This window comes from Zalophus californianus, chromosome X (assembly GCF_009762305.2).
Source record: "Zalophus californianus isolate mZalCal1 chromosome X, mZalCal1.pri.v2, whole genome shotgun sequence".
Taxonomy (NCBI): domain Eukaryota; kingdom Metazoa; phylum Chordata; class Mammalia; order Carnivora; family Otariidae; genus Zalophus; species Zalophus californianus.
The window spans coordinates 17494914-17508951 of NC_045612.1; the positions used below are offsets into that span (position 1 = coordinate 17494914).

A 14038-nucleotide genomic window follows, 5' to 3' on the forward strand; every position below is an offset into this window, starting at 1 on the left:
TGGCTCAGTCAGTAGAGCATGGGACTCTTGGTCTCGGGGTTGTAAGTTTGAGCCCCACGTTGGGTGTAGAGATTACTTAAAATCTTTTAAAAAAATATAAGAATTAAAAAAAGCGTCAAAAGGTGTGACCCCTTCCCAGCTCCAGACTGTTGGCTCTGTGAACGTTGCTTCCATTTCTCCTTGGCCCTCTGGACCTGGTGATTATATATTCTCTCCCTGGTTAGTGTCTGGACCTATGATTTTCATAGGGCCTTTCTGTAGGGCAGGCCTTACTGGGGCTCAGCATCCCAGGCTGTCTCATCAAGAATCTGTGTTCTAGGGGCACTTGGGTGGCGCAGTCAGTCAGGTGCCTGACCCTTGGTGTCAGCTCAGGTCATGATCTCAGGATCGTGAGATTGAGGCCCGTGTGGGGCTCCATGCTCAGCACAGAGTCTGCTTAAGTTTCTCTCCCTCTCCCTCTGCCCCTCCCCACCTCTGAAACAAATAAATCTAAAGAAAAAAGAATCTGTGTTCTAGCTCCTTCCAAGAAATACACCCCCTCCCAGAGATGGGCTAAGCCATGTGCTTACCTTTTCTAGACACACTCCTTCCCTGCCCCCTAAGCACACAGAAGCACACATATAAACTCATGCAAGATAAACCAACTTGTCACTGAAGACTTTAGATGTGTGGTTGGTTGACCGAAAGTCTCCTGGAGTAAAAACTCCTTTTTAAAAATTGAATTATACTAAGAAAATTGAGCCTAGTGGCTTAACACAATTTGTGCAATATTTTAAACGTGTAAGCAGCTCTGCACACTAGCAGTCAGGGACAGAGAGTCTTTCCTGGGCAAAGGACAAAAGGCTAACTTTTAAGGGGGTGATGAGGGAGAGAGCCAAATAGGCAAATTGTTCCTAGTTTGCTTTTGTGCCTAGACCCTTGGTGGGAAGCCAGGGACACCAGAAACCTGAAGGTCATCTTCCCCTTTCCGCAGGCTGCCAGCGCCCAGGTTGTTATCGGGGCCCAGTCAGAAAGCACCAAGGATTACTATCTTCCAATTTAGTCCGATCTTCCAAATTAGTCCAATTTAGGCCAGGCACACCCTGCTCAGCCTCCAAGTCAGGGTAGTCTGCCTCCCTCTAGTGCCTTCCCCGACCTTAGTGAATAAAGGAAGCGAGAAAGAACAAAGGACCTCATTTGTTTCTTCTCCTGATTTATTACTGACATAGTATTTGGGGGTGTTCAAACTACCAAAAAAAAAAAAAAGAGCCTATGTATATTTCCTTTGAAAGGGGAGGGGTCTGCCAAGAAGGTCCCCCAAGTATTAGAACTGAATGCATCCAATACCATAGGAATTCTACTTCACAGGTACAGTTAGACCTGCAAATCAAACCACTGAGAACATCAGAAGGGAACAGAATTTGGATGAGAGATGCACTCCCTCATTTTACAGATGAGGACTTTTAGGCCTGGAAGGTTAATTAGCTAGTTAATGGCAAAACAGGTCCTAGAACTCAAGTGTTTGGACTCCTAGTTTGGGGATTTCCCATCAGGGAAGACACCTAAACCCTTACAATTGTACCTGTAATTACGTTTGGCTCATTGGACTTAAAAACACCGTGCAAACAGAACTGCTATCACAAGAGATCTTGGTGATTGATACAAGCAAATGCACAGACTCAACGGGCCTAGCATTTCCACCAAAGGACCGAAGCAGTACATTGTATTCTAAGTACAAAATTGTCATTGCCCAGGCCCCTGACAGGACCGGATTCCCATACAAATCAAGCCAGCTGGCTAACAGCTCACCTAGGTGACATCTTATACCTTTCACTCCAGCCCCAGCCAGCGGGTGATATAAACCGGGCAGGAAGATTGTGTAAGTTTTCCTGGTAGAATTTGGGAAGAACTGTGTCAACAACGCCCCTTGCTGGTCAACACAAGAAAATGCAAAAGCTATTGCAGACAAAATCAGGGCTCTAGCAAAGGTCACAGCCATGTCTCTTAAGTCGTCTTGCAGTCTATGGGAACCGTGGCCAGGTCAAGGGAGAAAGCATGGGGAAAACAGCAGGGGGGGGGGGGGAAGCTGCATTTTTTCCGGAGATGTTTATATGTGCCTAATTAAGGTTGGATCTCAAAGAAAGCAGATACATTTTTAGTATCCCATTGAGTCTGAACAGGCAGCTATAAGACCCAGAGACACATGTTATGCTTATACACACAAACAAGATTTTTATTGTTAACATCAACGAACACAGATGGAAGAATATTCATGTGCCAAGGACATATTGCTCACAAGATCACAAAATGGCTGTTGATTTGTATTCGTAAATGATTTGGTGAATCACTACATGTTTTTGAGTGAAATAGATACATATAAAGAAGAGATTTCTGAAGCTTCATTTCCATTTGGACTCTCGTGATACCGTCCCGAGAAGGAGAAAACAGAAGCTTTGAAGTTAATGCTTACATACTTTTATGGATAGCCTGATTCCACCCAAATGAACACCTACTTCCCATCGCCCACGTTCTAAGTAGCACACAAAGAAAGCATGAGAAACACTGATTTGGCTCCATGATTTGCCTCATGAAAGGCTTTTTTTTTTTTTAATTTTTTTGAGTTTTAAAAAAAATCCTCCGTCAAGCTGTCCAGGGTGCTTGATGACGTCACGGAAGCAAAGTGTTTCCTAAGCAACTCCAGGGCCCTGTTATTTCTTGCTTGCAGGGTCTTCTCGGCTCTCAGCTCGTTCTTGATGGCGTCCAGCTCCCCGCGGACCTTTTCCATCTCTAGCTCATAATACAGTTTCATCTCTTCCTTCAGGAGTGCGTTTCCAATCTCTGTCTGACGCTTGAGTTTCCTAACAGCCTCTTTTAAATCTCGGTTCTCTAGGCTCAGCCTGTGGATGAGTTCTTTGGCTTGCTGGAGCTCTTCGGTTAGGTTCTGGACGTTTGTCGCTTTCTCGGATAGGTCATTTCTTAAAGCTTGAAGCTCCCAGTCTTTCTTCGAAGTTTCTGCCCCTGTTTCCTGAAACTTGAGGGGTTTTGCGGAGACTTCTTTTTTGGAGTTCAAAAGTTCTTTTTCAGCATTTTCAAATTCCTCTTCTATTTTCCTGCATTTCATGTTAAGTTCTTCCAGTTCTTCATTCAAAAGATTCAGGCGAAGTTTTGGAGACATTCCGTCGGTAAATTTCTTCTTTATGTCTGGTCGTGGTAGGATTGGTAATTCCTTTGTACTCCAGGTAGAATGGTCTTCTGTGCTGTTAAAGCTTTCTTCGGTCACCACATCCAAATTAGATGAGTCACAGGAGACAGAATTTGTGTCTGCTTCGTTTTTTGAAATGTTTATCTTTCTCTCTCTTAACTTTGGTTCTTGTTCTTTTTCATTTAGTTGAGAAATAAATTCTTTCCTCTTAAATTTATTTTCTTCTTGAAACTTTCTACTAGACAAATTATAAATTCCTTCTATTCTACTGGCCTTATCTAAAGTCATTTGTTCAGAAGAAGATTCAGGTTGAGAAGCCTCATCTAGAACATCCTGTGCACTAAAGAAAGGAGCAAACATATTCTCCTTCCAGTGTTTTCTTCTAGCGTCCATTTCTCCAGGTACGTCCTCCAATTCCTGAAAAACAAAATTTAAAATCAAGGCACACTGTTTACACTGGCAGCTGGTGTAATGGGAAGAACTACTTGTAGTGGCTCAAGGGGGAAAGAACCTCAATAGTGGAGGACGAGCTTCAGGTCCCTCTTTCATGAACTGAACACCAGTTACGTGTCACAGACTCTTCCAGTGTTAAACTTCTCTGTTGCTATGCAGTATAATCAATCAACGGACACTTTGGGCTATTTACTGTAGAGAAAACGTTTCTATGAGAAAGCAACCATACACATGAAAATGAACTGCTTCTAAAGAATAAAAGTGATTTCAAATTAACAGGTTAATATTAACAGTAGGTTACTACCTGTGCTTCCAATGTGCTTGATTTTTTTTTTTTCTAGTTCTTTTACGTTGGACTATTTATTCATTCTTTAAAGTGACTAAAACGTCAGGGCTTAATGCAATGTGAGCTGCTTTTGGTAAAGTATACCATGCAGACTTCCTTGTGAGTAACTCTGCCAAATGCCCTTCTGTCTTGACCTGCAAATTCCTGCTATTCCAGTCTTGGGCTTTGCTTTTAGGCAAGACTGCCAAGTGCACAGAATTCTATCCATTTTGACAGCAATTTCATGATGAGAACCGAATGTCAATGAGTGAAAATACCAATGCCACCGAATGTGTTCTTCTCGAGATACTGACTCCAAGTGTAGTTTTCAGGTGGAAAACGTAACATACCAAATCACAGCCAACTTTCCCAATTTCTAAAAATTAGAGGATATTTATTTGTTCCAAAAGGAATCTTCCCTATTCAAAGAGAATCCATAACACACAGCTTTCCTAACATACGGAAATATCTGATCAAATATAACTACTCCTCAGAGTAGGGAGAAAGAAGGACCCAAGCAACACACTGAAAGGCCACTGACATGTGAAACCACCAAACCAGCAACTGCAGTGATTGCCAAAGGGGAAGAAAAAGGAGGGGGTCCCGTTCTGCGGTTTATACATTCATTTGCTGCAATGCATTTACAGCATCGCCACTGAGAAAAATCAAAGGACGCCTGCATCTCTTTTTCCCAAGCACACAAATACAATTTTATCTTGGCAACTCTGAAAATGGCAATTGCTGCATTCCTTTTTTAAAGTAATATTTTCTTTACTATTATTCAAGATTATAATGTTAGAATATTATTTAGTATGTAATACATATTTACATAACATTGCATATAATATAAAGATTCTAAAAAAAAAGATTCTAATAGTAGTGGAAGCTCTTTGTAGAATTCTGGAAAATACAGAAAAGCACAAAAAACAAAAGGAATCTCCCTCATAATCCCACGGTTCTGAGATAACCACTTTTTGGTATATCATCTCTCCGGTATGTTTTTTTAACAACAGTAGTTTAAGTGCTAGGTTTCCCTTGTTATGGTGAGAGAGTAAACTTGCTATTGTGTACTGAACATGCCTAATCCCACCCAAGAAAGGGCGAAGGGACTCGCTATCCCCAAGGGTACATTCCCCACCGGCAACTACTTGGTTTTGAGGAAAGGGAAAGATACAGATATTCACTGAAGGTGTTAGAATGATTGGTTCAAAAGCCATAAACCAAGCTTTGTTTAAGTTTGGTTAACCGGACAGCAGTAATAAGCGGAGATTTGAAATTCATGGTCTATGTTTGCCATTGAAGCATCATCTCCTTTCTCTTGAAATAGTCCTTTCTGACTTTTATTATTCTACTAAATCACCACGCAGAAGCATCTATGCTCTAGCCTTCCTTAAAGGGGAAGATCATCCTAACCCTGGTTTCTCTCCTCTCTCAGGAATATGAATGCAAACGGCTGGGAGTTATCATGGTGGTCAGAAGAGAAAGGAACAGAGGAAAGATAGAAGACAGTGAAGCTAATTGCCAGTCACATTTTTTTAGCAGTCACAGTTTCACCAGACGATTCTGTAAAAGATACAAATGCCTCGAATCAGGTAGCAATGGGAGACAGGTTACTATTCCTTGTACCTAACTCTGGATGAAAGGCACTGGGAGATTGATCGGAAAGGGAGGTGTGCGGGGGGGGGCAAGGAAGGGGAGGCCACTGTATTCCTGGAGATAGTGATAACAAGAAATCTGAGATTGAGATCTGGGTACAGAAAAAGGTTAAAACAGAAAAAACTCTTTTCATTAATAAGTTTGCACCCTGAGAAAGTGACTTCTATCTCCAACCTTCCCATAAATCTCTGGCAAAAACATACATGCATTTTTTTTTCTCTTCAATTTCACTACCTTTCTTCCTTGAGCTTCTGTACAATTTTCCTGATACAGTCAGTGCTTTTCAAAGAACTGGGAAGAGTCCAGTTATTTTATAACCGAGGCTCAGAGAAGTCAGGTGACTTGACCGAGTCCACACAGCCTGTAAGTGGTAAAACTGAGACCCTGTCTCCCAGGTCAGTGCTTCTTCTAAAATTCCTCTTTATTCTTCTGCTAGGTTTCATTCCACAAACTGAAAGAAAACAACCCACTATTTTCAGAGCTTAGGTACTTTTTTTAAAGGGCCACAAAAGGAGAGAGGAAAAATGAAGGGGGGAGGGTAAGGAGAATTGCATGTCACATATCAAAGGACAGAAAGAGAAAGGTTTGAAAAGCCTTCTGGAATTTCCCTCCCATGGCTTACACAGGACAGGGTCAAGGGGTCTCTGAGCTGCCTCTTTCTTTCTTTCTTTCTTTCTTTCTTTCTTTCTTTCTTTCTTTCTTTTTCTTTCTTTCTCTCTCTCTCTTTTTCTTTCTTTCCTTCCTTTCTTTTTTTTTTTCCTCTTTCATTGGCAAGATATTCTTGAAGGGCTTGTTCCCAAATCTAGTCACAGAGTGTGGCAAAGCACAGACTGGGGGGTAAAAGCTGCCAGTCTCATTTTCCCTTCCCAAACTGCACTGTTTGTTTTTTATGCAGAACAAGTATGACATTAGTATTCTCTGGCAAGGCCAAGGAATATGCTTTGAAACAATGGCGCTCCTCTACCCTGCCAGGGCAGCCATTTTGCTCTCAATAAACTTGATTGGGTAATTTGTTGCAGCATAGGGCAAATCAAACCAGAAGCCATTACTGAAAGTATAAGCAGGCCTTTTTAGTGGGTCAATTGTGAATATTTATTACTGTAACTGCCTCCCTAACACTACATTGGTCACTGAAGGACTAAAGGGTAAGGGAAGGAGGTCCAAGAGAGATGAAAAATTGGAAGAAACAAACAAGCCAGAACACAGGAAAACACTATAAAGTCATGTGGCAAAAATAACATTAATGGTCCTCTAAGACAGCAATCCCCCAGAAGTCCTTGGGACTGCGCTGTTAAGACAAGGGTGTCCGTAATACGGCTACATCTATTCATTTGTGCCTGACATAAATTAGTAATAGACTCCTGATCGTTCTAGTTAGTGTCTCTCTGAAAACATCACCATTTATCCTCTGGTGACTTTCTTGTTTTGGTGGCAAAGTAGTAGGGCATTTTGGTGGAGTAAGGGATCGCCTGACTCATGGAAGTGGTTTATATTCATCGAAAGAATTTGGGAACCACTGATAAAATAAATTGCAAATAAATTTATAATGTAATGTGATGTAACATAAAAGAATTGTTGAGAGCTAAGCAAAGAGTGATCATTTATTATGGATCTTTAGGCAAACCATTCCATAAAAATCATAGGTGAACGCACAGCTATCGTTGAAGAGCTCCAGAAAATAATGCACCGCTATTTGCCGTGAAAGGAGAAACCCACAAAACCATCTCATTTCCATTTTCAAGGTAGCGGGCCCTGGGGAATAGACCCATATTAACGTGGATAAGTGGTTAAATATGTGAAATCTAATTATTTGTTTTCTAAAACATTCATTTTTAAAATCACACGCTTTAGGGAAATTTGCTAACCTAAAAATCAAAGACTTTTTTTTTTTTTTTTTCCGTTGCCTTATCTCATTTACATTGGAATTTGATTTCAAACTTTCAGGACCATCTCTTTTGCATAAATCTACATCTGTCTGCAAAATGCGATCATTCTTCCAGGCAGGGGTAGGCAGGGACTGGGAAACAGTTCTGGAAGACCTCCAGAGGCTTCCCCCACCCCCTCCCCTCGTCAGAGTGTTTCATCCCAAACAAACTTCGTAAATTGGGAATGGCAGTTGCAAAAGGTCATCTCCAACCTGGGACGGTCAAACTGTTGTCACGGCACTCAGCCCCCAGCCACCCTCAGCTAGAGGCGTGGCTTGTAGTCACAGCCCCGGAGCAGTAGGGGGAAGACAAAGGGCCCTTCTTAGCACAGGGAACTTTTCCCCATTATTCTTGGATGGTTTCAGTTCTCCCAACCCTCAGAAAAACTGCTTGGCCAAAATAAGGAAGGAGAAAAAAAAAAAAAAAAGTCTGCTACAAAGAAAGTCACTGGCCTGGCTTCTTTGCTCAATTGTCTGATCTGTTCTCACTTAAAACCAGTAGTTCTCGATCTTTTTTTTCTGCCTCCACTATTCCCAGGCACAAAGCATCATTACCCTCTCTCCCAATTTGAGAAGATTCTGGCCCCTCTAGGGGAGCTTCTCCATTCTCCACCCTCTTGAGAACCACTGGCTCGCAGAAAAATGTTAAATACCAAAATGAGGACCCAAATGAAGTGTCTGAAGTCAAGGTGGGGAAACACGTTGTTAGCGTGCAAAATTGTGGGGATGAAGGAAAAGGAAGTTCTTGCGAAAGGAACTGAGTGTGAGAATTATAGTGAAAAAATCCTGAGGGGTGGCAGGTATCTTGACTCCCACACTTTAGAACAATGGGAAAACTTACCTTATGTGAGCTTCAGTTTCTCCCAGTATAAAATAGGGACAATAGATACCCATTTTACAGGTGGTTAAGAGAAACGAATAAAAACAAAAACGGAAGCAACTGTAGTCTACTGTAAACAACAAGTTTTGTTCTTTTTCAGATTTTCCTTACCCTCCCTTGGAACAGAAACCAGCCAGTCAAACAACCCAACCCTTCTCCCAAGAGATGTGCTCCAAAATTGTCAGCCTGAAGTTATCAGACCCCAGAAAGAGTCAGTTTGGAGGGGGGGAAATGTAGGTGCTATTAAAACAAGCAGTGAGGACGCTAAACTCAAATCTTACATTAATTTAGCATGCATCCTCAGGGAAGGTCAGCCCCAAATCCCGAAGGTGGCCGATGCCCCCACATTTCTGAAGCCAAAGTGATTCTAAGGTAGTCTTTTCCACAACTGGAGATATTTGCATTTTATATCCAGTTGCTTTACCCAGAACTTTCCAAATGCCCCAGTGTTTTTCAGAGCCTCCAATAACTTCTTAGAAATATCACAGTTGGAGTGCCGATTTGAGTATTAGCGAGGATGACTCTGCACTCTTAAGTTTTTCCCATGCTGCTTCGACAGCATTTCATCATACCAATACACTGTGATCTCCTGGCATCCCATTCTTCTTTGTTTCCCTACACATAGTAACCACCAACAAATATCTGTTGAATGAATGAGCCTTAATATTCTTTCTGGAAATTCTATAATGCTGCAATTCTAACCGAGTTTTTGTACATACTTATAATTTCTTCTCTGGTTTATGCAATAGTATTTTGGGAAACATGGTAGGATTTCTTATTTTTTCCCTCAAAGTTTATTTGGCTTAGCTAAAGTCTCCAGGACACTTTTTCTTTTGTATTTTCGTGAGGCTTTTTTGAGAATGTACGGACAATGCAGATTAACAAAATAGTTACAAGGTTGAAGACTCGATGTTGGGTCAGGCTCTGGGCTTCTGAACACCAACAGTAACAAGATACCAGCCAGCACAACTGTACTTACACTCTCCAACGTCCAAGGTCTTCTATTGGATGCCGTTGTTCTCCTTCTCCAGTTTGAACTGAAAATAAAATCCCCACAGCATAATTAGAAAATATAATTAACCAGAATGCCCAAATCCGTGTTTATATCTGAGATGTAGCTTAAAATGACAAGTGATATACTTAGAATGCCGTGTGGCCTATCTAAAATGTGATGCCAGACACTTTGAAGCAAGTTTTCTTTTTAACTTGCCAACCCACTTTCCCAACTGTCAAGCCACCAAGTCTTCCGTCCCCAAGCAATGCAAATATCAAATAGGACAAGAGTCATGGTGGCAGGTTATTCCACACGGTATCTCCCAGCCTTTAGCACCTACTGAGCAAATGAGCCACTGCTAGTGGCCACAGGAGCATGCTTGTTATTAATGAGCGTGCCAAGAGCCACGTTAGCAAAGGGCTGGAGCCCAGGCCTTGCCTCCCTCCCTCGGAGTCGGGTTAATTTGTGAAATCATTAAAAAGGAAAGCGATCTCGATTTTTTTTGCCTTCATCTTTCAGGGTCCTAACATTTGAGCCAAGTGCTCACTTCACGGGACAAATCGTCTTCCCTATTGTCTGGCAGATACTGAGAGTGAAGCAAAGTACCATTGAAAACTGGGCCCTGTAAACGGTTTTTACCCTCCAATTCTTTGTTATTGGCGTCAAACTATTCCTTGTAGAAGAAAAGATACGGAATCACCTTAATTCCAAAGGCTGAGTACTTTATTAGTATGGAAGTCACATTCTTGCTATAAAGCTGTATCTATGCATGCATAGTTTGGGGGTTTTCTCGGTAAATGGTTCACAAACTCCTGCGATCCCTGCTTCCAGTGGGGAGAAGGGGGCTCGGGTCTGGGCGCTCCCTGCCACCTCCCCAGTCCCTACACTCTGGGGGGTGGAGTGGGGGTGCGGGGGGGGAGAGGGCAGCGGGCGAGGCCTGACCCCACTCCTCCTTCCGCACCCCACTCCCACACCCTGTTCCCCTGGCTCCCTGGCGCTCGCCAGCTCCCGCCCCGGGTTCGGAGGAGAGCCGAGAGCCGAGAGCCGCAGTGAGGCTGGGGGTGGGTGGGTGGTGGTGGTGGTGGTCCGAGGTGGCCGGGGGGGGGGGGGGGGACCGGGTGCTTCCGCCCGGGGTCCCTCAGCCGCGAGCCTGGGGCAGCCCCGGCGCTCCCGCGCGCACACGTACCTGGAGACGTGGGTGGGGTCCAGCGGGCCCTGGCCCCTCTTCCCCGAAGCCTGCCACCACCGGCGGGCGGCAGCCCTGGGCTCGGCGCTGGCCACCGCGACCCGGCCTGGCCGGCGCGGGGCAGAGCCTCTGCAGTGCAGCGCCAGCGCGGGCCGCGCCGTTGCCTAGCAACCGGCCGGCCGGATTTAAAGGGACCGGGGCTCCCGGGCCCCGCGCCGCGCGCCGGCCTCTGCCTGCCGCCAGTCGGAGCCCGCCCGGGCTCTGAGCATGCCCGGTGGGGCGGGCACAGCGGCGGCGGCGGCCCGCCGGCGATGGGAGCTCAATCGGTCGAGGGCTGAGTCAGGGCGGGAAGGGGCGAGAAAGTGCGAGGCGGCCCCACCCACCGTGGGCTTATTACGGAGGGTCTGAGTGACTCACAAAGCCACCTGGACGCGGCGACTGTGCGGGGAGGAGGGCGTGGCACAGAGCTCATCCCTAGGCCTGCCGTTTAGTGGCCTGACTTTGAAGAGGGTTAGCTCGGGGAAAGTCGCCTGGGTGTGCTTCAGGGTCCTTAACGATGTGGGAACTGCACCCTGCCGCCCACCCCCACGCTCACCCCTGCCCCTCTGCACAATGGTCTGGCCGGAATTTCTGCCTCTGGCCAGGGTTCCAAGGGCCCGCGTGTCCGGAGAGCATTGTCCCCGCGTTGTGCCCCTGGGGGAGGCTGGGCTTGTGTCTCTGGTAGCTCAGGCCTCCTCATTTGTCACCGGGAAACAACATCCCCCAAACCACTGCTGCACCCATGTGTGTGTAAAATCTACTGGGGGCACTCAGTCCTACACCACTGCTCTCTTCTAGCTTCAAAGTTTGCTCCCAGCTTCCGGCATTTGGTTGGGGGAACAAGCGCATGTTCTTCATTATGTTAAGAGACTCCAGTCCCGGTGTTTGGCTGAATAAATGTTCTTCTCAGACTGGGATTAGCCCGGTTGCCCGCTGCTGATTCTTCCATCACCAAATGGGTCACACACACTGATAACACACGGTGGCTCTGGTCCGATCTGGACCCAGCTGGGCCTGACCAGACGACAGACCCAGCAAAGGCTGTGGGGGCTGGAACAGAGCGGGTTTGGGGCGGTTCAAGATTGTGATAATTGTGACTTTTAGGAAGGCTCGTCCCTATTTTCTAGAAAGGAAACATTGGCTCTGGAATCTCAAGTAAAAGGTTTAAGCGCGTTGGAAAAGGGACAGTCTAATTTCTCCAGCCCCAGCAAGGGACTGATTTAGAAACAGTGCCAGGATACATTTCGAAACTTCAAAACTTCTTGAGAACCGGATCTAACAGGTGTTTGGGAGCTGGCAAAGGTGCATTCAGAAGCCCTGAGGCCTAGTTCTCAGTCTTCTTTTTCCTCCTTAGAGAACCAATGTCAACCAACAAGGGCTGGAGGCAGGAAGAGACCTAAAGTCATGGGTGTTTTGTTATGGACCCTGTCAGAATTAGTTTGTGGGATTCCGACAAAACTTCTTTTCTCCATATTAAGTCTCCATATTGCCTCGCATTTATCATTTCTGTTTTAATTATTTTAAAAGGGTTCCACTTGTTTTTGCGTGGTATAGGATCCCTTATTCATGTAATAAAAGAATCTTAATAGCTCTGTGCCTCAGTTTCCCTGTTTGTACAATGAGAATAATAATTGTGCCTAGCTCATAGAAGCGTTGTGAGGATTAAGTGAGTTAATACTTTCAAAACCTTCAGAGCAATGCCTGACACATAGCAAACTCTATATAAATGTTTGCTATTAGTATTAGTATTAGAATTACCTTCTTTGGGCGCCTGGGTGGCTCAGTTGTTAAGCGTCTGCCTTCGGCTCAGGTCATGATCCCAGGGTCCTGGGATCGAGCCCCGCATCGGGCTCCCTGCTCAACGGGGAGTCTGCTTCTCTTCTCCCTCTCCCACTCCTCCTGCTTGTGTTCCTGCTCTTGCTATCTCTCTCTCTGTGTGTCAAATAAATAAATAAATAAAATCTTAAAAAAAAAGAATTATCTTCTTTTATAAATTCATTACCTCCCTAAAAATATAAATTTAAGCACACAGATGGTGATAGCTCAGGGTGTGCTCTAGGAAGTGGATTCTGAAGTCTCAAGACTCAAAATTCCAAATCTTTATTTCAGATGGAGTCCCAGACTCCCATTAGGCAACCCCATTCCGCTGTCATATCCCTGAAAAAAGTGCACAAAGGGTTACTTTGGTCTTGCTGTACTTCTATTTTTAAATGTGGTAGGTCACTCTTTTATGTATTCAAACTATGAAATGGCAGAAAATCAACAACAGAGGGGACAGAGAGTTCTGTTACTCAAGGCTACTGCAGACTTGAAGATAGGTTTTCAAATAGGGAAGTCAGAAAACAGTTTACTATCCTCTGGAAACTGATCAATACAAAGGCAACAAGGCACCCGATGATAATAGAATCGTATGGTCATACGATGGAGCTCAACATTCTTGCTTTACCAAGTAGGATATTGAGACCCAGAGAAAGAATGTTATTTAGCCTTTGATCGCACAGCAAAATAAGCTTCTTTTGATTTCCCTGATGAATGATCCTTGTTTGAATAGCCTCAAACCTGGCATATTTGAGGCAATGAAAAAATAGACAGTTACGGGTGTATATTGTATGTCAATAAGTATTTAAATGATTCATGCAGATAATAATAGCTAACCTCTCTCACACCCCACGACCTGTACATTGGCAGATTCTGTTGGCTCTATCTTCATAATGTATCCAGAATCTGATGGTTTCTCACCGTCTCCACCATTACCACCCTGATCCCGGGCCCCGTCATCTCTTGACTGGACTATTCCAGTGGCCTCCTAACTGCTTCTACCTTTGTCCACTGTATTAGCTTCGTAGGGCTCCCGCCATCAAAGTATCACACACTAGGTGGCTTAAAACATCAGACACTATTCTGTCAGCATGCTGGAGACCAAAGTCTGAAATCAAGGTGTCTGCAGGGGTGATTCCATCCGGAGACTCTGAAGAACAACCTGTTTCTCCTAACTTCTAGCTGTTGCTACCCATCTGTGGCCTTCTTTGGCTTGTAGACACATCACTCCAGTCTCTGCCTCTGTCTTCACATGGTGTTCTCCCTGTGTATCTGTGTGTCTTCACATAGCTGTTTTCCCTTTTTGTGTGTCTGTGTGCCCAAATTCCCCTCCTCTTATTGTTACAGAACCTGGACTGGATCGGCCGACGGAAGAACCAAGCGGCACCTGGAGACCTTGGAGGATAGGAGGTTTTTTAACGCCGGCGGGCTCAGAGGAGAGTGGTCTCCAAAGGTCTGAGCCCCGAGCACAAAGGGGGCAAGTTATACACTTCTACTTCTGCCTACTGGGCACTCTTGGCGCGTGCGCGAAGCGGGGCAGGGAGAGGAACCCGGATTGGTGCCCCCGGGAAGCAGAGCAGGG

At 44.8% G+C, this 14038-nt stretch overlaps 1 protein-coding gene across 1 annotated transcript; it reads right to left on the bottom strand.

The window, feature by feature from the left end:
• Positions 1-2193: 2193 nt before the first annotated feature.
• CCDC160 (coiled-coil domain containing 160) lies at positions 2194-10921 on the bottom strand. The gene is made up of 3 exons (XM_027608245.2): positions 10600-10921; positions 9399-9456; positions 2194-3598 (listed from the first exon to the last, which is right to left on the bottom strand). The coding sequence occupies exon 3, from the start codon at positions 3572-3574 to the stop codon at positions 2603-2605; it is 972 nt and encodes a 323-aa protein (XP_027464046.1). The 5' UTR covers positions 3575-3598; positions 9399-9456; positions 10600-10921; the 3' UTR covers positions 2194-2602.
• Positions 10922-14038: the final 3117 nt, after the last annotated feature.

Excerpts from the sequence above, each read along its gene's own strand:
- CCDC160 (XM_027608245.2), bottom strand. The coding sequence starts at position 3,574 with ATGGACGCTAGAAGAAAACACTGGAAGGAGAATATGTTTGCTCCTTTC.